Genomic DNA, 26,300 nt, shown 5'->3' with positions numbered 1-26,300 from the left:
TGTAGAGGTTGTGTAGAACTGAGTCACTTGCTTGGCCATTTCAGAGGGCAGTTAAGATTGTCAACCACATTGCTGTGGGTCCGGAGTCACATAAAGGCCCAGACCGGGTAAGGACAGCACATTTCCTTCAAAAGGACATTATTGAACCAGATGGATTTTTATGACAATCCATTAGTTTCATGATCAACATTACTGGTACTGGCTTTTTATTCCAGATTTATTTAATTAACTGAATTGAAATTCCCCAGCTGTTGTGGTGGGATTTGAACTCTCGCCTCTGGATCATTAGTCCAGGCCTCTGGATTACAAGTCCAGTAACATAACCACTATGCTACCTGCAGCCCGTGTCCTAACTCGCATCGAGTCCCGCTCACTCATCACTCCTGTGCTCGCTGACATTCATTGGCTTCCGGTTAAGCAGTTCCTCGATTTTCAAATTCTCATCCTTATTTTCAAATCCTTCCTTAGCCTCGCCCTTCCCTATCTCTGTAATCTAATCGAGCCCTCCCACCACCCGCCCCCCCCTCCCCGAGATGTCTGCGCTCCTCTAATTCTGCCCTCCTTGAGCATCTCTGATTATAATGGCTCAGTCATTGGTGGCCGGGCCTTCTATTGCCTAGGCCCACTGACCAGCGTGTCAAGGTAACTCGAGCACCAAGCAAAAGGTGCAATACCTAATGCCACCCAAATCTAGTTACTGGCAGGGCCAGTACATGGGCAAAGAAAGCACAGTAGTACACTGACACTGCTGCTCCTCAGAGTCGGTCCCCGAGGTCTTAAAGTCCAAGCACGTTCTATTTCACGTGATACTGTGCACCGTGAATTTAACAGTACCGAGTATGATGGTGTTGCGTTAGCAGAGAGCACTGTGGAACTCTTCACTTTCCTCAGGCTCTCCTTCCTTCTACACTCTACAAGCTTTTAAAACCAAACTTAGCGTCATCTGACCACTATCTCCTAAATTCATCTGTCCGGTTCATCCCAACCTTCACTTGCATTCTTAATTAAAACAAATGTCCAGTAGTTTGCCCCGAGATTGGCGGTGTCCTCGGTTGACCGGTTGTGTTTCATTTCTCCGCAGAGCTGGCTGCTTGGGAATCAATCTGGTTGGAGCCAATCGAGTGGTGGTGTTTGACGCGTCCTGGAACCCCTGTCACGATGCTCAGGCGGTGTGTCGCGTGTACCGCTACGGTCAAAAGAAGCCTTGTCATATCTACCGGCTGGTGTCTGACTACACGCTGGAGAAGAAGATCTACGACCGGCAGATCTCCAAGCAGGGCATGTCCGGTGAGGGTGCTGGGTTTAAAAGGCAGACAGTCATTCTGATGAAAGGTCGTCGACCTGATCCGTTATCTGTCTGTTTGTCTCTCTTTCCGCCATTGCTGCCTGACCTGTTGAGTGTTTCTGTTATTGCAGCATCCGCATTGATTTTGCATTATCTGGGGGTAATGTCCATAGAATTTAAAATAAAGTGAAAGGAACTGCTATTAAAAATGAGTTAAACTGACTGTGCATTGCTGCACACAGTGTCCGTAATAGAACAGGGGAGCTGGAGACAATCATGCTTTATAAGGAACCAGACTTGGGGATTACTGAGACATGGCTACAGAAAAATCAGCACTGGGAATTAAACATTGCAAGATATAACATATTTAGAAAAGATAGAGAGGGAAAAAGGGGAGGTGGAGTAACTGTACTTATTCAGAATAACATATTGACACAGCTATCAGCAAGACAGAAATAGAATCCATGTGGATAAAGATAAAGGATCAATCACACTAATAGGGGTAGTCTATAGGCCCATTTAATAGTGAAAGGGAGGTGGAGAAAGAAATATGCGAACAAATTAGGGAAATTAGTAAAAAAACAGAATAATAATCATGGGGGATTTTAGCTGCCCCGATATTAATTGGGCAGAAGAGGTAGGTAAAGGGGATAAGGGAATGGAGTTCCTACAATGTGTACAGGACTCCTTCCTAACTCAATATGCAAAAAGCCCAACTAGAGTGGATTCGTTATTGAATCTAGTAATGGGGAATGAACCAGAGCAGATAAGAGAAGTAAAAGTAGGGGAACATCTCGGCAATAGTGACCATAATATAATATGCTTTAAAATAATTGAGAAGCACATAAGTCTAATGAAGACCAGTGTAATAGATTGGAGAAAAGCTGATTTTGAGGGGCTGAGTATAGAACTTGGAAAAATAAAATGGACAACAATATTGGCAAACAATGATGTAGAACAGCAATAGGAAACATTTAAAACGGTGTTCAACAGAGTCCTGGAAAAATATATACTGCTTAAAAAAAAAACAAGAACAAGGTAAGCACTAATGAGACACAATGGACGAATAAAGTCATGCGGAAAAAATTGAGGGTCGGAAAGAGGCATACATTAAGTACATGGAGAACAGGGAAGAGCATGATAAGGGAGAAAGTGATTAGGAGAGAAGTAAAAAAAACAATTAGGAAGGCAAAGAGGAGCTATTAAATTATCAAGGAACATAACACAAAATAGTAAAATATTTTACAGGCACATCAATAAAAAAGGCAGGATAGGACTGGGGCCACGAAGGGAGGGACAGGATAATATCACAGGCAGTGATAGAGAGATGTTGGAAATATTAAATAATGACTTTGCTTCAATATTTACCAGGGAGATAGAACAGGTGGACATGACTTGGATCATGAGATTTGTAATGAAATAACTGCATTTAAAATAAAAAGAAGAGATAAATTAAATAAAGTAATCATTCAAAGAGAATAAAACTCCTGGTTCGGATGGATTACATCCGTGCATTTTTTTTAAATCTATGGAAGAGATAGCAGAAGCTACACATATTTAATACAGGTTGAACCTCTCTTATCCGGCACCCTCGGGACCTGGCCTGTGCCGGACGACGGGAGGTCAGCATTTCGGGCCCAGCTTCGGTCGGCCCGGAGGCGGCGGGGAGAGGAGGACCTGCGCCAAGAGGCTGGGCAACTTCTGTGGCTCCTTCGCATCGTCCGACTACTTCCGCCCGCAGCGTACCGTGGCACAGCTGGACTGCACCTGGGTGGTGGACACGCAGGACAGCCGGTGCATCGTGCTGCAGCTCAGCGGCACCAAGATCTGCATCTTCGAGCAGTGGCAGTGCGACGGGCAGGAATATTGCCAGGACGTGGCTGGGCCCGAAATGCGGCCAGCCTCAGGACGCAGCACGCCGACCCGGCCTCAGAGGGAGCACCGGAGACGGCAGGGAGAGGAAGAGCAGCCCGCATCAGGACACAGCGTGGGTCACTATCCCTGCCAGGAATGATGCCGGACGAGGGAGGTAGCCGAATAAAAGAGTACCAGATAAGAGAGGGTCAACCTGTAATTAATTAGGTGTAGTGCCAGAGGACTGGCAGATAGTTAACATAATGCCTATATTTAAGAAGGGAGATAGAACATGACCGGGGAACTATGGACCAGTCAGCTTAATATCGGTGGTAGGAAAAATAATGGAATCCCTACTAAAGGAGAAAATAGAAGAACATCTAGAAACCAAAAATATAATCATGAATAGTCAGCATGGATTTCAAAAGGGCAAGTCTTGCTTGACCAACCTCGTTGAATTTTTAAAGTGGCAACAGAGAGAGTAGACAAAGGTAATGCAGTAGATGTAATTTATCTAGATTTTCAAAAAGCCTTTGATAAGGTAACCCATAATAGACTAATGAATAAGGTCAGAGAGTACGGAGTCAGGGGACAAGTAGCAGAATGGATAGCTAGCTGGCTTCGCGACAGAAAGTAGAGAGTAGGGGTAAAGGGTAGCTATTCACGTGGGTAGTGGTGTTCCACAAGGATCAGCGCTGGGACCACTGTTGTTTACAATTTATATTAACGATTTCGACTTTGGAATCAAAAACATCATTTCTAAATTTGCGGATGACACCAAATTGGGGGGGAATAGTTAATACTGAGGAGGGATTGCAACAAATTACAGGAGGATATTAATAAACTTGCAGAATGGGCATATAATTGGCAAATTAAATTCAACACAGATAAATGCTCTGATCTCTGACAGAGATTCCCAATTAGCCTTGTTAATTTAACGAAGGGGAAGGGAACTGATGGACAAGAACGTTGAATTATAAGTCATTCTGCACTGCTTTTCTGTTGGTACAGACGCTAAAGGATGTATCCACACACTGCGACAGTTAGGGTTGGACCTGTGACCTGTTGGTTTTGAGGGAACTGATATCATTTAGCTCCCAGGATCTTCAAAGATAATTTCAAGGCTGGGTGTGAATTCCGCTCCACCCATCTGATTGTGTGTTTCCATGGTTTATTGAATGTTTGCCCTCCCTTTGTACTGAGGGAGTGCTGCATTGTCCGAGGTGCCGTCTTTCAGATGAAACGTCTGTCCTTTCAGGTGGATGTAAAAGATCCCACGGCATTATTTGAAAAAGAGCAGGGGAGTTCCCCCGGTGTCCTGGCCAAAGATTATCCCTCTACCAACATCACTAAAATAGATCATCTGGTCATTTATCTCATTGTTGTTTGTGGAACATTGCTATGCGCAAATTGGCTGCCAAGTTTCCTACGTTCTAACAGTAACTACATTTCAAAAATACTTAATTAGCTGTAAAGTACTTTGAGATGTTCTGAGGTTGTGAAAGGCACTATATAAATACAAGTCTTTTTTGTCTCCTTTACCTCAGATTGACATGTAGCTCTTGGATTATTGGTACAGGTAGTCATGTGCCAAACCCATGGAGACCTTTGCAGTTTCCGAGCAAGGGGGTGAATTATATAATCAATACGAAATAAGCTAAATGGACCAGTAGTAATTGCTTGTCCTTCTCTATCCCTCAGACCGTGTTATTGACGATCTAAACCCAGTGCTGAATTTCACCAGGAAGGAAGTGGAATCGCTCCTGCATTTTGTGGAGGAGGAGCCTGTTGTATCAGACACGAACTTTGAGACCGAGAAATTATGTGATGAAGTGATTCACAGAGCATGCGCCAAACATAAACAGCTCGTCACCAAGGTATGACTTTCCATGGTCAGTCCGGACCAGTGAGGAATGCAGGTTCACCATCACGTTCCTGTATGATACAAGTAGTGAATGCACAGTGTGAGTGAGCCTATGCTGAGTTAGCTGATTTTATCCAAGGGGTGGTACCAATTGGTCTTTGCACTGTGCCGGGGAGGTGGGATGGGGCGGGTGGAGGCAGAGGGGACAAAGAGCCAGGATTCTTGCTGTAGACTGCTGCCCAGTAGTGCAAGGGCAGCATCCAGCTTTGGCTGTGATGGAATCCAGGACATGGGGCTCAGTTTTCCCCAGTGATCCCTTTTTTTGCAGCAGCAGGCTGCCTTTTTTTGGCCTAAGTTGAAAAACCAAAGTTTCCTCAATCAATTTGTACCAGTGTAACTCAGTTAGTTACGATTTTTTTAAGTCAGTTTTTTTTTCAGCCAAAGGGGGCGCAACCAGCCACCCACGCCACTTCTGGCTATTTAGGGAAGTTTGGCCAGCTGAGAGTTACTCCAGTTGTGCTTAGGCCAGCGTATGTGGCCTCTTCAGAAAATCCTTCCCTAGATCTAAAGAAAGCGGTGCAGCAGATGCCCAGAGAGAGAGAAGTTGCTGCTATGTGTTTTTCAATTCTTTGAATGTGTTGGGAGCTGGCTGCATGCTTCACTTTGCAGCCTCAGCTCGCATTGTGTCCCTGGTTACCATGGCAGCCCGATCTTTTTGGCGCAGATCAAGGCTCCACCCCCAAAACTGAAGGTCGGGTTAGGCCATGCCAAAATGAAGTGATCCAACGGGGAAACTTAGAACATTTTTTGTTGGCGTACTTGACCAAGTATGCTTTGGGGAAAATTGAGCCCATGATCTTAAAATTAGTGCTAGTCCGTTCAGGAGCAAAATCAGGAAGCATATTTTTACATGGGTAGTAGAAATCTAGAACTCTTTCTTTCTCTCTTTTCCCCCTTCCCCCCCCCCCCCAAAAAAAAAAATACGCTGTGGGTGCTGGGGGACAATTGCTCCTTTCAAGACTAAGATCAATAGATTTTTTGTTATGTTAAGGGTATCAAGGAATATGGAGCAACAGTGGGTAAATGGAGTTGAGATACAGATCAGCCTTGATGCAATAGAATGGTGGAACAAGCCCAAGGGGCTGAAGGGCATAGAAAAATATGTGCAGGAGTAGGTCATTCGGCCCTTCGAGCCTGCACCACCATTCAATAAGATCATGGCTGATCATTCCTTCAGTACCCCTTTCCTGCTTTCTCTCCATACCCCTTGATCCCCTTAACCGTAAGAGCCATATTTAACTCCCTCTTGAATATATCCAATGAACTGGCATCAACAACTCTCTCTGCGGCAGGGAATTCCACAGGTTAACAACTCTGAGTGAAGAAGTTTCTCCTCATCTCAGTCCTAAATGGCCTACCCCTTATCCTAAGATTATGTCCCCTGGTTTTGGACTTCCCCAACATCGGGAACATTCTTCCCGCATCTAACCTGTCCAGTCCTGTCAGAATCTTATATGTTTCTATGAGATCCCCTCTCATCCTTCTAAACTCCAGTGAATAAAGGCCCAGTTGATCCAGTCTCTCCTCATATGTCAGTCCAGCCATCCCTGGAATCAGTCTGGTGAACCTTCGCTGCACTCCCTCAATAGCAAGAACGTCCTTCCTCAGACTAGGAGACCAAAACTGAACACAATATTCCAGGTGAGGCCTCATTAAGGCCCTGTACAACTGCAGTAAGACCTCCCTGCTTCCTGTACTCAAATCCCCTAGCTATGAAGGCCAACATACCATTTGCCTTCTTTACCGTCTGCTGTACCTGCGTGCCCACTTTCAGTGACTGATGAATCATGACACCCAGGTCTCTTTGCACCTCCCCTTTTCCTAATCTGCCGCCATTCAGATAATATTCTGCCTTCGTGTTTTTGCCCCCAAAATGGATAACCTCACATTTATCCACATTATACTGTATCTGCCATGCATTTGCCCACTCACCTATCCAAGTCACCCTGCAGCCTCTTAGCGTCCTCCTCACAGCTCACACCGCCACCCAGTTTAGTGTCATCTGCAAACTTGGAGATATTACACTCTATTCCTTCATCCAAATCGTTAATGTATATTGTAAAGAGCTGGGGTCCCAGCACTGAGCCCTGCGCCACTCCACTAGTCACTGCCTGCCATTCTGAAAAGGACCCGTTTATCCCGACTCTCTTCTTCCTGTCTGCCAACCAGTTCCCTATCCACGTCAGTATATTACCCCCAATACCATGTGCTTTGACTTTGCATAACAATCTCTTGTGCGGGACCTTGTCAAAAGCCTTCTGAAAGTCCAAATACACCACATCCACTGGTTCTCCCTTGTCCACTCTGCTAGTTACATCCTCAAAAAATTCCAAAAGATTCGTCGAGCATGATTTCCCTTTCATAAATCCATGCTGACTTGATCTGATCCTGTCACCGCTTTCCAAATGCGCTGCTATTTCGTCCTTCATGATCGATTCCAACATTTTCCCCACTACTGATGTCAGGCTAACCGGTCTATAATTACCCGTTTTCTCTCCCTCCTTTTTTAAAAAGTGGTGTTACATTAGCTACCCTCCAGTCCATGGGAACTGATCCAGAGTCGATAGACTGTTCCCATGTTCCTTTATACAAATGGGCGTGGCCTGCTAATTTTAATGCCTCTTTTTAATAAAATTTTTCACTCACTTTTAAACCTAGATCTTTTCTGCTCTGTGAGGCTCTGTGAGACGTTGTGTTTACCCACTGAACCATCCGGTGTTTCTCTATGCTCCTTATCCGCAGGATTCCTTTCTTTGCAAAATAACCAGCCTCTCTTCCTGCAGCAACCATTCCAGCACGAGTCACTACTGATGGACCGCAAGGAGTACAAGCTGACCAAGGCGGAGAAGAAGGCAGCAAAGAAGAGTTATGAGGATGAGAAGCGGGCATCGGTCCCTTACACCCGGCCATCTTACGCCCAGTATTACCCAGCCAGTGACCAGAGCCTTACCAACATCCCCATCTTTAGCCAGCGGCATTGGTATGTAAACGCCTGTGGACCGTCTGTGTGTGCTGGCAAAAAATATAGTGTCTGATTATCAGTGAGGTGATTCTCTCCATAGCAGCCCTTCTGCTCAAGTGCGTGCGTGTTTATAGGGGGGCGTTGTTGGTCATGAGCCACCACGTTGCGTGTAACTTAAAATTGAGGTACTTGTAACATATTGTCGGGACAACCTCTCTGACGGTTTGCTTTGCTGTGTCATTGAATGGATGTACCTCTGTCAGTGGCAATGGCAGCAAAGTGTGCAGGGCTGATTTAGACTCTCCCTGACCCACCTGCCTGTTCAAAGCACCTCTCCCTCCCTTTCTGATGAGTCAGCTCAGAATTGATATGCCACTGGAGAGGATGGAGATGGTGCAATTCGGTTTCTCTGTGGGACCTATGTTATTGGGACACTGGCACCCAGCTGCCATGTCACCTGGGTAGTGGCATATTCCTCTTGGACCAGTGGAGTCTGAGGAAAAGAGAGAAAACAATGTAATTTCTAGCCTCGTGGCTACTTATACAATGGACTATTTGATCCTTTTAAAGGGTCTTGCTGCAGGTATTTGATGATTCAATTCTTTCCTGCAGGAGGGGCCCAATCAAGGGACTGGATGAGAAGCCAGTGGCTAGCGTTCGCCCTGTGCAATCAACACCAATTCCCATGATGCCACGGCAGGTTCCAGGTGGAATGGCAATGCCTAGTTCGGGATTCGGTCCTGTGTTCCCCGTCGGTCACCTCCAGCGGGCTGGTGTCGTGGTGCAGAAAATCGTCACTACCACAGGTAGGCCCTTGGCATTCCGTACCAGGGGCAGGTGGTGGCACATTCTCCCCTGGCAACCCTCCCAACAGTAGGTGTGGGGGGAGTTCTCCCCTGGTGATACTCCCAACAGTAGCTTTGGGTGGGGGGGGGGGTAATTATTTCAAGTAATACTCCCAACAGTAGGTGTTATTTGTGGGAGAGACGAATGTGACGCTGCCTGAAGTGGGAGGACAGAGACTCTCTGACAAACTCCCCTGCAACTGTTGGGAGGTCAGAGACCATGCCCCATCTCTGAAGGGGGAAACTAACACTGCCCCCTCCCTCAACCTCTTTACTTAAAGCAAAAGCTCTTTTGGGGGCAGAGGACAGACCCTCCTTCGTAACAAAATGAAAGAGTCCCAACTCCAGGGCTTTCCTATTCCAAATGACCTTCAAAGCTGTAAATCAGCATTACCTCATGATACAAGCATTGGGCCTGACATTTGGGAGACGAAAATGACAGCTATGGCTGTGTTCCCGAAAGACAAATTCAAGCCTACTATAAGGCCAACGTGCTACTTGGATCATGAAAACACACCTTTTTTTATTCATTCACGGGATGTGGGTGTCGCTGGCAAGGCCAGCATTTATTGCCCATTCCTAATTGCCCTTCAGAAGGTAGTGGTGAGTCGCCGTTTTGAACCGCTGCAGTCCCGTGTGGTGAAGGTACTCCCCAATGCTGGTAGGGTGGAAGTGCCAGGATTTTGACCCAGTGACAATGAAGGAACGGCGATATACTTCGAAGTCAGGATGATCTGGGAGGGGAACTTGCAGGTGATGGTGTTCCCATGTGCCTTCTAGGTGGTCGAGGTCGCAGTTTTAGGAAGTGATGTCGTGGCTAATCATTTCCTCCAGCTTTTAATAGTGTACTGCATCTTCCATTCCATTCATAGCAGTCACCCCCCTCCCCCTTTATCTAGATTTGTGTAGTTAATGGAAGTATTTGCATCACTTACTCTTCCTGCTGCTCCCTTTACAGATATTGTTATTCCTGGAACCAATACGTCAATTGATGTCCAAGCCAGGATCAATGCTGGGGAAAGCATCCATGTTATCAGAGGAACAAAAGGTAGTTTCTAATAGCTGTCACTCCATGAGAAAGTAATATATTACTGAACCTTTCTGACCCATAACTTCTCTCCTCGCCCTCGCCCATCAGTGAAGCTTCTGAGGTGCAATGTTGCAAGCTCACAGGTCAGAGAGCAATCCAAATCCAGCGGCCACAAATATAGTGACTCTCCAACTTTCTCAGTGCATGGTGGCAACTGGGCCATCTGCGTTCCATGTAAGCCAAGTGCTCGTCCTGAAATGTGTTTTATTACATTTAAGCTAATATGCCAATGTAGGCCTGTACTTGTTGATGTGTGGGACTGGAGGCATCAAGGAAAAAGCAAGGTGTTGAAGCAGAAATAAAAGGGAAGGAACATGATGGCCGTAGTGCATGACCACCTGTTGAATATCTATCTTAGATCCATTCATATTCCATTTCCCTTCCCCCTTCCCTTCCTCCATCCCCCTTCCCTTCCTCCATCCCCCTTCCCTTCCTCCATCCCCCTTCCCTTCCTCCATCCCCCTTCCCTTCCTCCATCCCCCTTCCCTTCCTCCATCCCCCTTCCCTTCCTCCATCCCCCTTCCCTTCCTCCATCCCCCTTCCCTTCCTCCATCCCCCTTCCCTTCCTCCCTTCCCTTCCTCCTTCCCCCTTCCCTTCCTCCATCCCCCTTCCCTTCCTCCATCCCCCTTCCCTTCCTCCATCCCCCTTCCCTTCCTCCATCCCCCTTCCCTTCCTCCATCCCCCTTCCCTTCCTCCATCCCCCTTCCCTTCCTCCATCCCCCTTCCCTTCCTCCATCCCCCTTCCCTTCCTCCATCCCCCTTCCCTTCCTCCTTCCCCCTTCCTCCTTCCTCCTTCCCCATTCCCTTCCCCCTTCCCCCTTCCCTTCCTCCTTCCCTTCCTCCTTCCCTCCCTCCTTCCCCATTCCCTTCCCCCTTCCCTTCCTCCTTCCTCCTTCCCTTCCTCCTTACCCCTTCCCCTCCTCCTTCCTCCTTCCCCCTTCCCTTCCTCCTTCCCCCTTCCCTTCCCCTTTTCTCCTTCCCCCATCATTTCTCCTTCCCCCATCCTTTCTCCTTCCCCCTTTCTCTTTCCCCCTTTCTCCTTCCCCCATCCTCCTTCCCCCTTCTCTTCCTCCTTCCCCCTTCCCGTCCTCCTTCCCCCTTCCCGTCCTCCTTCCCCCTTCCCGTCCTCCTTCCCCCTTCCCGTCCTCCTTCCCCCTTCCCGTCCTCCGTCCTCCTTCCCCCTTCCCGTCCTCCTTCCCCTTCCCGTCCTCCTTCCCCCTTCCCGTCCTCCTTCCCCCTTCCCGTCCTCCTTCCCCCTTCCCGTCCTCCGTCCTCCTTCCCCCTTCCCGTCCTCCTTCCCCCTTCCCGTCCTCCTTCCCCCTTCCCGTCCTCCGTCCTCCTTCCCCCTTCCCGTCCTCCTTCCCCCTTCCCGTCCTCCTTCCCCCTTCCCGTCCTCCTTCCCCCTTCCCGTCCTCCTTCCCCCTTCCCGTCCTCCTTCCCCCTTCCCGTCCTCCTTCCTCCTTCCCCCTTCCCGTCCTCCTTCCTCCTTCCCCCTTCCCGTCCTCCTTCCCCCTTCCCGTCCTCCTTCCTCCTTCCCCCTTCCCGTCCATCTTCCTCCTTCCCCCTTCCCGTCCACCTTCCTCCTTCCCCCTTCCCGTCCACCTTCCCCCTTCCCCCTCCCCGTCCCCCTTCCCCCTTCCCGTCCTCCTTCCCCCTTCCCGTCCTCCTTCCTCCTTCCCCCTTCCCGTCCTCCTTCCCTCTTCCTCCTTCCCCCTACCCTCTTCCTCCTTCCCCCTTCCCTCTTCCTCCTTCTCCCTTCCCTCTTCCTCCTTCCCCCTTCCCTCTTCCTCCTTCCCCCTTCCTCCTTCCCTCTTCCTCCTTCCCCCTTCCCTCTTCCTCCTTCCCCCTTCCCTTCCTCCTTCCCCCTTCCTTTCCTCCTTCCCCCTTCCCTCCCTCCCACGGCCCTCCCCCATTACCCCTCTCTCTCCCCCCCCCTCACTCCATTCCCCCTCCCCCTTTTCCCTCCTCTACCTCCCATTTCCAGCCAGGAGGTGGCAATTAGGGTTGGAAAGTCAATGTAACCCATAGTAAGAAGGTAGTAGGTTCATTATTTTCCATTTGGGTCTGTGGCAAATATCATGAGGGCCTCCATACAGATCTTGGGGGAGTCCCCACACACCGCACTTAATGAACTGTCAACCAAAAGGCAATAAATCTAAAGGATACCTATTGATTGAATGTTATGTTTTCTTTTATTAAATTCTCAATGTACCTTTGAATAATACGCCATGTTTTAATGCAGTCTTACTAACGTTTTGTTGAGGCCAAATTCTAAACCATCAGTTTGCTCGAGGGTCACTCAGGGATACTGCAACACTCTGCACTGTGGAGTGATGTGATGCAAACCTACGCATACTATCCCCCACACGGTGAGCGCATGGTTTCAGTTGTGTTGTGGGCAGTTGCCAAGTGGAAGTTGAAGAACACTGCAGGGCCAATCGTTCTATTATAATAGGGCCCTTTCACTTGCTGTGTGGAGGCTGGTTGACCCACCGTCCTGGTGCCATTTCCTTGCTGTTTTTTGGAGAGCAAAAGAAGAGATAACAGCATAGAATCCCACTTGGCCGTTTAGAAGTGTAGCTACTGTTGAAATGTAGGAAACGTGACGGCCATTATGTGCAGAGCAAGATCCCACAAACAGCAATGTGATGATAACCAGATAATCAGTTTCTAAATGTTGCTTGAGGGATACATATTAGCCAGAGCACTGGCGATAGCTCCCCTGCTCTTCAAAATAGTGCCATGCGTCCACCAGAGGTGTCAGAGGGGGCCTCGGTTTAACCTTTCATTTCAATGACAGCACCTCCAACAGTGCAGCACGTCCTGAAGTGTCAGCCTGGTACTTGTTGAACCCACAAACGTCTGACTCCGAGACACGAGTGCTACCACTGAGCCACGGCTGTACGCAGAAAAGGAGGCCCAGGGGCACGTGGAGCAGCAGGTCTGTTAAGGCCAGGAGTGAGTGGAGATGCAGCGTCCGAGCCTTATAATGAGTCACACAAATGTGTGGCCTTCACTCTGATTGGTGTGTGGACATTAGCCTCACCTCACGGAGGGAGAGAATTCCCTGGGAGCTTGAATAAAGCTACTGTGTACTGGAGCTGGTTTGTTGCACTTTGTTTGCTTGTTAAAACGCAGTGGTGCCTTTCTCTTAGGGATGTACATTCGCACGTGTGACGGGAGGATCTTTGCCGTGCGCATGGGCAATAAACCAAAAGTGGCCGAGGGAAACCATGCAGCTGCGTCAGGTGAGAGCCTCTGGTTCCTTTTCTTAATGGACTGCCCTCTGGCTTGCCAAGCAGAGCAGTGAAAGGAATACCTTTAATAATCGGCAAGACACTGGTAAATTCCACCCCACAACTCCATGTGGAAGAACCCGATTTTGCTATCAGTTGCTGTATTGGGACAAGCCTTTCCCAATAAAGAAGTAGCCAGTATCCGAGAGGAAACCAGGAATAACATTTGATTGAGGCCAGGGGACATGTCAGGAGATGGTGTGATGCTCCTGGGGTGACGTGAAGGATGAGAAAACGTTATTGGGTACTGGGGAGAGAAGTGTGTGAATTATTTTGGAGTGGTGGGTCTCGATCTGTACAACTCAGTTGGTAATTAAATACTCCGAGGAGAAATCTGACTGAATAGTTCAGAATTAAATGTCCGCATTTAACGATGCCAACAAACAGCCATCTGATCATTCGTTTTCCTTTTGAAACACCTGCACTGAAGGGTCAAAACCCATAGTATTGGGCACTACCAAGGTTAGAGCTTAAACCGCATCATAAGGGACAGGTGACCCCTCAAGCTTAGCTTTTGAAAGCCTGTAGATTTTAAGAGGAAAGGAAGGCCAAAGCTGGTGAGGAGTTCCACAGTTTTTAGGGCCTGGAGATTTGAATTCAATACAATGAAGAGGAGGAGAGAAGCGTATGTTTGGAACAGGAATTGAAAGGGCCACGGACCATGGACCATAGTAGTGGCATTAAGTAGACAAGTTAAAATTTCCTTTAAAATAGAATACACGCTGAGGAACCTCGTACAGGAATGACATGCAGTGAGCGTCAGTAAAGGCTAGGGATGAGTGAAAGCATGATTGAAAAGACAGATTTTGAGGAGACTTTTCAGTGTGAGAGAAATAAGGGAGAGGGAGCTCCAGAGAGTAAAAGGGAGAAAGAACTTGCATTTGTATAGCTTCTTTCACGACCTCAGGATGTCCCAAAATGCTTTACAGTCAATGAAGTACTTTTAAAATGGAGTCACTCTTGTAATGTAGGAAAAACTACAGCCAATTTGCGCACAGCAAGGTCCCACAAACAGCAATGAAATAAATGATGAGAGATTCTGTTGGTTCAGGAATAAATACTGGCCAGGACACCAGATAAAGCTGAGATAACGTGCAGGGGAGTCCCAGAGTGGGAGGATGGAAGAGCACAGACTGGGACTTGGGGGATCGAGAGGTAGATGTGGTGGGGCAAAGCTATGTGTGTATTTTGAATGCAGTGCACTGGGGGTGGGACTAATGGCCAACAGGAAGGGGAGCAACAGAGGAATGGGGGGGGTGGTAAAGAGAAAGAGGGAAAATTGGAGCTTTAGAGGTGAGTGAAGGATTGCCTACAAAGGCTACCCTGTCTGGAATGTAACCTAAAGGTGAGGCTCTGCACTGTCCACTGAAGCCTGATCGGCTTGATCCTCCAGTAGTTTTAACAAGTTATTTTCTATTAATTCTTTGCAGGTTCACAGGGAGCTGCACTCAACTTAACAGGCCACGGGGGTCACAGCTCCTCCTCTCCCGATCAGACGCAGAAGGGCCTTTCCCCGGAGGAGATCGCGCGGCCCCTTTCCCCGGACAGCCCAGAGATAATAAGCGAGCTGCAGCGGTATGCTGAGGCAGCGGCTGCGCGAGAGTCCAGCGACCGGCCAGGGACCGTCACCAACGCACAGGGGGACCACGCCAAGCTGAGGCAGGCCCAGCCGTCCGACCAGCTGCTGGGCATCAACAGCTCGGGCTCGGCCCGCGCCGCTGCCTTGAACATGCCAACGGCAAGCTGCTACGCGGACTGGACCTCCGGCGCGTTCGCAATGGACATCAGGGGCGGCAAGCGAAAGTCTTCCTCGCCTTCCTTCGAGGACCACGCCCGGAAGCAAAGACACCCGATGCCGACGCAGAACTACTCCCTCCCCGCCGGCTTCAATCTGTCGTCCATCGGCCTGAGCCCCGAGATGTCTGGGCTGGCCGGTAATTGTCCGACCCTCTTAAACCCCCTGTATGGCGCGGGGAACCCCTACTACACACTGCCTGGCTTGCTGGGGGACCCGCGACTGATGTTCCCCATGACTACTGACCCGCGTCTCGCTGCTAGCCCCGCCGTCCCTACCTCAGCGACCGCTGCTGCCGCGCCCTTCATGCTCAACCCAACCTCAACCATGCCCACGGGCCTGCTACCCGGCCTGCCCCACCCCTTCGCCCAGTCTCTGCTGAACGAGCCCCGAATGTTTGCCCCTTACCCGGTGCCCCTGCTCACCACCAACAGCCTGCCGGCCGGCGCTGAGCAAGCCAGCAGAGCCTTCGCACCGTCGTCTTCATCGTCGTCTTCCGGCTACCCAGCTCCTGAGCTCCTTGGTACCACAGCTCCCCAGATGGACCCGCCCGCAGGGTTGAACGCCGCCGGCAGCTCGGATGACGACGTCATCGAGGTCACGAGCAGTAACTCGGGGTGACCAAAACCCACAAGGGACGGGGCTGTTATCCAAATCTTTTTAAATAATTAAATCAATAAAACGTGTCACTCACCCGAATTTTATGGCCAACGATCACCATTGTAAATGTTGCCTTTTTTACATTTTTTTAAATTATTGGCAAAGTGGTTTTTTTCATCTTTTTTAAATAAAATTTTCCGCTGTTTTTTTTGGTTTCTTGCCTGGAGGGAATTTTTGCCTTTGTTTAAGAATTTTAACAAAAATCTGATTTAAGTTGAGCAGAGAAGTGCAGTTGTTTCTTGTTTGAGGGAGGGGGGGTGGGATCAAATTTGTTTAAAGAGGCAGTGCCACGTAAAATTGTTTGACGAGGCAGTGTCATTTTTTTTTAAAGGGGCAGCGTCGCATAAAAATGTTTGAAGGGACAGTGTCACATAAAATTTGACTGATACACGTTTGTAGTTTTTGTTTTGTGTTTTGGAAAGCTTTGATAACAGCTGGTGTGCAGAGCAAGCAGGACTCGATGTTTTCAACGAGCAGGTAACAGGAGTGTGCAACCAACGGTATATATCCCGTTGGAAGAGTTCCGCTGGGGCTGAAAGAATCATTTCCTCAAGTTTACTGGTCTTGGACCGGATATACGACGGGGAGACTGCTACAGCTTTGAGTGAGTTGCATGAGGGGAGGGGGAGAGAGAGCTCTGGCTGCTCGGAGGAAGCAGGATTGTAAAGCTGACTGGGAACTAAGCCCTGGTAGCTGAATGCACCATGCAAGGCAGTGCTGTGCCATGCCATGCAGACCAGATGGTTTCAGGCTCCCATTCCCAAGCTGAAGTTTTCCTTGCTCCGTGAATTAGGAAGGAGAACAAATTCTGCTTCCCCCCCCCCCCCCCGTCCCGTCCCGTCCTGTCCCGCATTCCCAACCCCGAGTGCTGCCGGAGAGTGTGGGCTGTGACTGTAACCCCCGTCCCTTGCTGGCGACCATGGAATGGAACCCAAACGAGGGAGAAAATTTATGGGGTGAGGGGAATTAAGCTGACAGGACCATCTCTGTGACAACATCTCCCACCACCTAAAACTGAGTGGCTGTGGAAGATTCTATTGCTTTTCCCCGAATAGTGGGAGGTGGGTGGCACTGGGAAGCAGCTGTGGAGATTGATCGCAAACTCCTCATTTAAGTTCTGCAGAGTACCACGCACCCTGGCGCTCTCTCCTCACAGAAATGTTTCACATGAAAATCAGAGATGCCTTTTAGTTGCTCTGTCCTTTCCTCGGGATGGGTTTACGTGGTCTGTTGGGTGTTTGGCAAAGTTCTTCCCTGGCTGCAGCGAAGGTGAGGGGAAAGTTTCCTGTGTTTAAAGTACTACGGTTGATGTTTTATGCAGAATATTTTGCTTTATTATCCTCTGTACCAGCGCATTGCAATGGTCAAATCACACAGCTGTCAGAAGATATGAACTGTGACTCAGCTGGAAGTCTATAGGGAATTGCTTCATTCAGGTAAAGCTCAGACAGTTCCTGAGATACAGAAGTATTAAACAAGACAACTTATAGAAGGTTTAAAATAAGCCAGTTTGCTTTAAAATTTAAAGCCAGCGTTATTTCTGATTTTTTTCTCTTGGAAGTAAATTCCACTTTTAACTTATTTATGAACTTGGGTATTTATTATCACAAGCATAACTACAGGATGGATTTTTTTGGAGGGGAAAAGGAGAAGGGGATGATAATTCTGACCAAAGTTCAGCTGACATTTGGACCAACTACAGACAGATCAAAAAGATTCTGGCTCCTTGGGCTGAATAAGACACAGCAAGTGAGTGGCCATGTTGGAATGGCCTGGCCACCAATCTGTTGGCCCATTCTTTGGCCCATTCATACCCTGGAAGGGTTTGGTGATTCATGTAAAGATTTTGTGAATTTTAAGATGTTTTCTGTAGTTTTAAAATTAGAGTTAAATGTGATGAGGCATCTATGATTCCTTCGATTGGTGGCTCCAGGTGACCTAATGCAATCGATCACAGGGTCACTGCTCTGATATAAGCTGTTGTTTGCTGCATTCACGGCAGCAGTCAGAGTGCATGTCTTGCTAGTTTCAGCCAGAATGCTAGCGTTTATACTTCTTAGGGGTGTAAGTGCCACTTGAGTTAGCCATTTCCTGGAGATAATGGTGGGGGAGTTCTACTGTGATGCTGTTTCTGAAGTGCAGTCTACTCTAACATGTGTAATTGGCTATTCAAGGTGCCGCTGTCACTGGTTTAGCCCAGCTGCAATCCATAAAGCCCACCTCTGGCTCCCAAGTACAGTGAATTATTTTATTTTCACCTCGTTCTTTTTGTTGAAGTGTCTATCAGTTAGAAGTCTTTCTTTAAAAAGAATTACCCCTCTCTCCCATAAGCTCTACTTCACGGTGTAAGGTACAGCATCACAGGCACTAGTGCCACTCCAGCACCTCACCTGAGTGGCCATTGTTGCCGTTTGAGCCCAGGTGGAGAGTGTTGGAGGACTATTCGACCCCTCGAGGCATCGCTGCATCATTTGAGTGTTGCACAAGCTGGTGATTACTTGCCTGGCAATTAGGACTGGAGCTTGAGGTGTTCTAACCTGGATCAACCATGAAAAAATTTAATCCAAATGCTTCGCTGCTGGCCGATGTGCTGATACCGCACACTGACAGCGATGCACATTTGCTCAGAGTTTGTGAGCGGTGCTGTGCGGCCTGAGGCTAGTGCCTAGGATTGGGCTTGATGTGACCCTGCAGAGTTCACGTCCTTCAATTGTGTGCAGCCTGGCAGCTGACTGCTCATTTAAAGTACGTGTGCTGCCTTATCATTCCTGAAGCTCGTCATTTTGCACGCTGCGCTGTTAACGCAGACGGTGAAATGCAGCACTGTGAAGATGAGCAGCCCCTCACACCATTCCTGCCCCTGCCCACCCATTTCCCCATCCCTTCCATTCCCTTCCCAGCTAGGTTAGTTTACAGCTCTTCACAGGGTCAATGGCCTCTGTGAAACCCACTGATGGAGATATTTCCCCCCAGGCCTTCCTCCTGACTGTGGGCAGGGGACAACGTTCAAGATGAATGCATTTTATTTATATATATTTTTTAAAACAAGAAAATGGAATCCATTTAACAGGAGGAGCCCAAGAAGGCAGAATGTGTTTGGATCTGCTGGGTGTGTCACCACAACCTGTACTGAGACTAGTTTCAATTCAACATTTTATTTCCTTTGTCTTTAATTGTTTTCCTTAAGTCCCGAGACTGTTACTTGGAAGGAGTTGCCATATGAGGTGGACAATATTATTAATCGATAGAAGCCTTAGAAACATTAGCTATGCAAGTTTTGTTTTTTTAAATAGTGTTTTTTTGTTCGGAAATATCACAGACGAGATTAGATAAGGGGGCTTTAATTAACTTGTCAAACTACCAGACGGGACCCCATCTGTCAGCCTGTAATGGTGAAGTTACCGCCTCTCCAAAGACTTGAAATTGTTTGCAGGATCCCTGTAACTGTTATGTCCTATGTTGTTGTAAGATGCACATTGGAAGGGTTGGTGAAGGAGAGTGGGGAGCCCTGAAATATCGTGTGATCCTGTCATTCACGTGTCCTGGTCAACTTTTTATTTAAACTGGTAACTGAATAATGCCTTGGAAAAGTTCTGTTTGCCGGGACAGTGCGAGGCTGTGAAAGCTGCGAGCTAACCTTGGAGAAATGGTTCTGACCAATCTTCCATTGTAGCAGCAATTGTAACAATGCATTGAGTTCAATGTTAAACCTTTTGAAGTCTGTGAGGAGCCCGTGTATTCATTTGTTTGATATATACCGGGCTCCCAATCTCGCCCCTGTATTTGCTTTTTTTTGTCAGCGTGGGGATAACTTCATATTTTGTGCGTACTGAACATCCAATCATGCACTGCTGTTAATACTTGCCGAGTGTCCAGTCTCTGACCACACCAAGCCTTGTACTCCTGCCGTTAGTACATTCACCCCACTGCTCTGGTCAGGTATGTCCGCTTTTATGTGATGAGTTCAAATAACCTGCATATTGTAATAAAGAAGGAAGGTTGGGAGGTGAATTTGGGTGGTGGGTGTGGATGTGGGCCGTTGCTGGTTCCGGAAGTGTGTCTGTGATCTCTTGTGTATTATTGATGGGGAGGCCGCCTGTCCATGTGCTCCTCCAGTCATCCTTGGTAATAGCTGCATTCTGTGGGCATCTTTTCAATGGGACAAAACTCATTTACCAAATAAATGATCTTCCCCAGCCCCACTTGTGTTTGAACTGTGTGGGTACGTTCCATCTCACAGTGATGATTGCTGCTGCAAAGCTGGCGTCGACCTCCCTTTCTGGATTGTGTAACCCACCTACAGACCATGTGTTGGGCAGTCATTCACAGTGGTATATATTAAGCCCAGTGCTATGCAAGTGCTCGTTATCCTGTATGCCACAGAGTGTTACACAGATGAGATTGTGTTCGAACGCCATGATTTCTTCACACTTGCTTTGTGAGTTGGGGTGAGAGGGAGTGGTAACTCCCCAGTGTGACCACCTGTATCCCTTTCCCCTTGGTCCTTTTCTGTTCAGTGCTTTCATTGTTAAATGGTTGTGTGTGTTACACCTGCACAGACAGGTGTATAGTCTTCTGCCCCTGGAGCGCCGTACACTGGACAAGAATCTGCCTATCTGTTTGATGTCTTCATTAAATGTGGAAATGGGTGCGACTGCAATTGCAGTCGCGCCCCAGAGACTGTTGCCACTAGGAATTAAGGGAGGCTGTGCTGCTAATCGCCCTTCTGAAAACTGCTGTTCGTGCATGTGTGAGGTACAAAGTAGGCAAGATCACTTCCACTGCCTCAGACAATTAAAGTGACCCTGTCGCTGCGCCAGGCAGGCCTGGGTGGGCTCTCCTTGTGATTTCCCCCACTCTCCAGGAGACAAAACTGTTCACGTTTATTCCCCCTCTCTCTCTCTCTCTCTCACCCCCTCCCCCCATACAGAAAATAAATTGAAAACCAGTTTGTTGTTGAAAATAAAGACAACGCTTTTTTTTGTAATTAAATGTCACCAGTCTGTAAACTGCTAATGGACCTCTTGTTTTGTTTTATTTTGTAAAATGAAAAATAAAGACTAGCTCCTTTTGTGTTTTAGTAGAGAAATCCTTTACCCAAGTGTCTGTGTCAATGTTCCTGAAGCAGATTTGTGTACTTTGCCGCTAAATTCATGATAAACACCTCTCTCATTTGTCAAGATGTTTTCTGCTTGTAGCATAGTCTCTATAGTGTGCCTATAAAATAAACGAGCAATTTGCGCTATCTGTTTCTCAGGCCATTGATAATTCTGTGCAGCAGCAAAAGGCCTAAGTTAAAACTGACTAAACCATAATCTGGGGTTGCCCAGGCGAGACTGAATCCCTTCAACCACGAGATGTGTGTCGGGAGAAAACTGGCCTTGTCCTTCTTGAGTTGCAAGCTGTCCTGTTAGTCCCAGAGAGGTCCCCAAACTTGAGCTCATCCAAAACTCTGCTGCTGGTATCCTAACTCATACCCAAACCTGTTCACCCAACACCCCTGTGCTCCTTCTACATTGGCTTTTGGTTCCGCAATGCCTTGGTTTTAAAATTCTCATCCTTGTTTTCAAATCCCTCCACTGCCTCGCCCCTCCCTATCTCTGTAATCTCCTCCATGTGTGCACACTGATCCGTGCAGCAGAGCAGATTTCCAGTTGTCTTGGGGAATCATAGCCACTGGACCAAGACCTAGCTCTGTCAAGCCCGTGTGGTGGCTGGTGTGCAATGGTCAGCACACGTTAAAAAAAATCCACGCACAGGCATCTTCCACCCTTCAGCATGTAGTTCGGGTTCTTCATTCGAAACACCTGTGAACTCATCCTTTTTTTTGACGTGGAAGCAAATCATCCTCGTTTTGAGGGACTGCCTATATTAATATGATGAATCTCCGCCAGTCCCATAACACTCCGGTGCCTCTTGCACTTCCCCGATTTCCTTCACCCCAGCATTGATGGCCGTGCCTTCAGCTGTCTAGGTCCTAAGTTCTACAAATCCCTCCCTAAACCTTGATTGTATTGATCACAAGCCACAGTACATATCTCAGAGTGAAGTATTAATCAGAGTTGTGCTCACTGATCTCACATGGCCCTTGTATAAATTAGTCCAATTAGTCAGGTAATTACACACTGTATAGGACTAATTATTAAATTCTAAATATCAATCGTTTTACCCCTGCACCTCCTCCTCTGATTGGGATAGAGTTCCGTAGGCAATGCTGATCTTCCTGATATATCACTCAAGTGGCTGTTGTGAAACTGGACAGGGAGTGCTGGCAGAAGGTAATTCAACTGTGGAGTCCAACATAGCGAGAGGAGTTGAGTATAGGAGCAGGGAGGTCTTACTACAGTTGTACAGGGCCTTAGTGAGGCCACACCTTGAATATTGTGTAGAGTTTTGGTCTCCTAATCTGAGGAAGGACATTCTTGCTATTGAGGGAGTGCAGCGAAGGTTCACCAGACAGATGCTCGGGATGACAGGACTGACATACGAAGAAAGACTGGATCGACTAGGCTTATATTCAATGGAATTTAGAAGAATGAGAGGGGACCTCATAGAAACATTTAAAATTCTGACGGGATTGGACAGGTTAGATGCAGGAAGAATGTTCCCGATGTTGGGAAAGTCCAGAACCAGGGGTCACAGTCGAAGGATTAAGGGGTAAGCCATTTAGGACCGAGATGAGAAACTTCTTCACTCAGAGAGTTGTGAGCCTATGAAATTCTCCACCACAGAAAGTTGTTGAGGCCAGTTTGTTAGATATATTCAAAAGGGAGTTAGATGTGGCCCTTACGGCTAAAGAGATCAAGGGGTATGGAGAGAAAGCAGGAATGGGGTACTGAAGTGCATGATCAGCCATGATCATATTGAATGGTGGTGCAGGCTCGAAGGGCCGTATGGCCTACTCCTGCACCTAGTTTCTATGTTTCTAACCTCTCTGCTCTTTCTCTTTATGATGCTCCCTAAAACCTACCTCTTTGACCAAGCTTTTGGTTACTTGTCCTAATATCTCCTTATGTGGCTCGGTGTCAAATTTTGTCTGATAAGGTTCCAGTGAAACACCTTGGGATGTTTTATTACGATTATGTAAATGCATGTTGTTACATAGAATATACAGCACAGAAACGAGCCATTCGGCCCAACTAGCCTGTGCTAGTGTTTATACTCCAAACGAGTCGTCTTGTATTCCATCTACCTCATCTCGGCTTTTCAGCTTTTCTTTCTATTCCCTTTTATCTCATATACTGATCTAGTTTCTTTTTTAAAGCCTCTTACCTCAGGTACAGTATGCGTGTAATCGGCAATCCCATGCTCTGGGAAGCGGAGATGCAGACTTCACCACAATTATTTAGCTCCTGGTCTAGTGTTTCAGAAGTTGTTCATCACCTTGTCAAGAAGTTTCTTGTTGGAAACTTTCCAAACTTCACTCATTTTTCACTCTACAATAGTGGTGGCTCTTGTCTTCCATGCACTTTAGAATGTAGCCCAAGTTGCCAATGGCTGACATAGGAGCCCATCCCTTTAGTTAGCTTCATGCTGTCTAAATTAGGTGAGTGCCCTTCTTCAATGTGTATCCATATAAATGCCACCCTTCTGGATTTTGAGCTTGCTATCTTTCCCCTCTTCCCTTTGCTCTCCTGAAGGCAGGTAGTCACAGCAGGTGGCCATATTTGATGTGTGAACTTGGAACGTTGAGTGTTAGCATGTTGGTTGGCCATGGCTAAGTGTTACCATGCCCTTATCTGCCATGTATGCTGAGTCGGGTAAGTGTGTTCTCCATCACACCAGCTGAGTTTGGCCAACAACACCTTTCAGGGATCAACTCTGGGATCTTCCTGATCTGTTTGGCTCTGTACCTCACTGCACTTTTAGTCTGCTCTGAACTTTTAGATATGGAGCCATAAAGGTGTCTCTGTTTTGAAACTTCAGAATCTATTCTGTACCCTTTTTTTTTTATAAATCGGATCTGCTGACATCACTTGATGCAGTCCAAGCATCCACAGCTTTGTGCCCCAAGTCTCTTCCAACACTAAGCCAAATGTCTCAGCCAGTGCTCCAACTTTGTTCTCGGTACCTTCCATTTTGCCATGGTGAATGCCTTTACACAGCTGACCATATTGGTTCTTCATGGGCCAACTGATATTTTGGCATAATTAATGCAATCCATCTCTAACCTTCACCAGTTTTCAGTATTGGGGAGAGCGAACCATTCACTAAAGCTGGTGAGTTATGTGAGGAGTCTGCTATGTGGAAATGAAGGGAATGATTCACCACAGCCTTGTCAAATTAAATTTTTTCCTGTTAATTGTATAATTAGCAGTTCGTCTCAGGCCCTTAAAATCTGCTACTGGGCATGATCACTTCATAAACTACCCAGAATGTTCCAGGTTTTTCACTTTCTGCCTTCTAAAGCAGCTGTCTTGGGTCTGTGGAAAATGCTCAGAGTTGAGGTACAGTAAGTAGCAGTGATTCTGGCACTGGACTCACAATCTAGAGGTTGTGCTCGAAACCCACCAGGGCAAGTTGGGGAAAGTGAATTAATTAAATCTGGTGATTTGGAGCTTGGCACCAGATAAAATAGCCATGCAAGTTGCCAATTGTCATAAAACTCCAACTGGTGCGGCTTCAGAGAATGGAACTCGCTACCCCTTCCTGGCCTGGCCTATATGTGACTCCGGTCTTATAACTATGTGGTCGACTCTTAATTCCCTCAGGTCAACTGGGGGTGGAGCCTCCCCAGTGTTGCTCACATCCTGAAAACAAATCCGAGGGTATTGTGCCAGCGCATGTAATATGCCCGTGTCTTCAGGGCGTGAGCAGCTGTAGTCATCCTTTTGATCAGGGCACAAGACTTGACTTCTGTAAACAGCGGATTAATAACCCCCAGTTCCCTCAATCTCCTTATTCTAGTCCTTGGTGACCTTGAAGGCAGTGAGCTCAATCAACTTTGCGATTAAACGGTAGGAAACATGGGGCCAGTCTACTTTGTAGCTACACAAGTGGTCGTGTTAGCCCAGGAAGTTCATGTTTAAGGCGAGGTTCCTGGCAGCTTGAGTAATTTATTTAATCTTTACCACTTTCCCAGGCTTCCCAACACCCTCTGGATTTTAACTGTTTGGGGAATGTCAATTATGGAGCAGAGAAAGGATACGTGGAAGATAAAGAAACCAGAGGAAGAGGTTATCTGGATAATAGGAGGGGCCATTCATTGCATCTAAGTCAGCGAGGCTCAGGTGGGAGCGCGTTCACCTGAGCTGTGGCTTCAAGTGCTACTCCAGGACTTGGGCAGATAATCTGGGTTGACATTCGTGCAGTACTGAGGGAGTGCTGCATTATTGGAGGTCCCATTATGAGGATCAGACATTAATCTGGGCTTCTATCTGCCGGTTCAGGTAAATGTTTAATGACCCACGGCACGTCTTCTGAAGAGGAACAGGAGAGCTCTCCTGGTGCCCTGGCCAACATTCCCCTCTCAACCAAAACAAATCAGTCAGTCATTCTGCAGCTGTTTGTTTCTGGGATTTTGCTGTGTACAAGCTGGCTGTCACGTTTGCCTACATAACGACAGTAATTCATTGTACAGTTATAGGAAGCATTGCTGAGACACATGATAAAATGTTACATATGCAAGTTCTCCTTCCAAGACTGGTACAGTCACATGCCCGAATACAGGAGTACAGAAATGACAGTCATGAAACTTAACTAGTGTATAGGACCAGACTGATAAGGCCCAGACCAGTTATTTAACCCTTGTAAACAAAAAGGGATCAGTTCACATAGCAGAGCCTCTGTCACAGTGCTGGTAATGTCGAATGTTTGTCAGTTTTACAAATGGGATCTGATTCGCATCGTTGAAGCCATTTGTAAACCGTACACTTCTCAACTGAAGCAGTTTTCTGTCCTGCATTCTTCTGTGCGCCCTGTGTTTAGACTATTCTGTTCCTGCCTCGACAGCCGTACGGTCCCATTCAAATGTATTTAATTCCTCGCATATAACCAGCTTCCCCTGTATAACGGCTCTTCCGGTTCGGTACATTATCCGGAAGAGCCATAGATCGTGTATCCGTGAAGCTGCGATCTGCTGCAGGAGCCTGCCGGCTCGCCAGAAAACACACACTACACGACCTCATAGGACCCCTAGGGATAGCAGACTGCGCGCAGCTTGTTTGGAAAGTGGCGGCTTCAAAGGCTTTTCCCCCTGCGGCAGCAGTACCTTGGAGTCTTTGAGCAGGTGATTGCAAAAGGAACGCGTGAACTCTCAGTTTTTAAAAACTATTAATACAGCGTCATGGGAAACTGCATGCTGCCACTTGTGGGGGAGACCAGAACTCGGGGCCATAAATATAAGATAATCACCAATAAATTCAACAAGGAATTCAGAGAAACGTCTTTACTCAGAGCGACGTGAGAATGTAGAACTCGCGACCACAGGGGGCGGCTGAGGCGATTAGCAGAGATACATTGTAGGGGAAGCCAGATAAGTACATGAAGGAGAAAGGAATAGAAGGGTTTCCTGAGTGGATGAGATGACCAGGGTGTGGGAAGACTCATGTGGAGCATAAGCAGGGCTCAGACTTGTTTCTGTGTATTG

The 26,300-nt window shown here is 47.5% G+C and overlaps 1 protein-coding gene across 1 annotated transcript in view; it reads left to right on the top strand.

Annotated features, from left to right (window-relative positions):
* Positions 1–15,961, top strand: part of rad54l2 (RAD54 like 2) — a 149,787-nt gene extending 133,826 nt beyond the window's left edge. The window contains exons 17-23 of the mRNA XM_070895822.1: positions 1,082–1,287; positions 4,841–5,016; positions 7,847–8,043; positions 8,638–8,831; positions 9,829–9,918; positions 13,117–13,209; positions 14,688–15,961. Of these exons, the coding sequence (XP_070751923.1) occupies positions 1,082–1,287; positions 4,841–5,016; positions 7,847–8,043; positions 8,638–8,831; positions 9,829–9,918; positions 13,117–13,209; positions 14,688–15,673 (1,942 nt within the window). The 3' untranslated portion in view covers positions 15,674–15,961. The remainder of the gene's footprint in view (positions 1–1,081; positions 1,288–4,840; positions 5,017–7,846; positions 8,044–8,637; positions 8,832–9,828; positions 9,919–13,116; positions 13,210–14,687) is intronic.
* Positions 15,962–26,300: the final 10,339 nt, after the last annotated feature.

The sequence above is a fragment of the Pristiophorus japonicus genome, chromosome 12 (genome assembly GCF_044704955.1).
Source record: "Pristiophorus japonicus isolate sPriJap1 chromosome 12, sPriJap1.hap1, whole genome shotgun sequence".
NCBI classification, from domain to species: domain Eukaryota; kingdom Metazoa; phylum Chordata; class Chondrichthyes; family Pristiophoridae; genus Pristiophorus; species Pristiophorus japonicus.
This window is presented reverse-complemented; position numbering and strand designations above follow the sequence as displayed.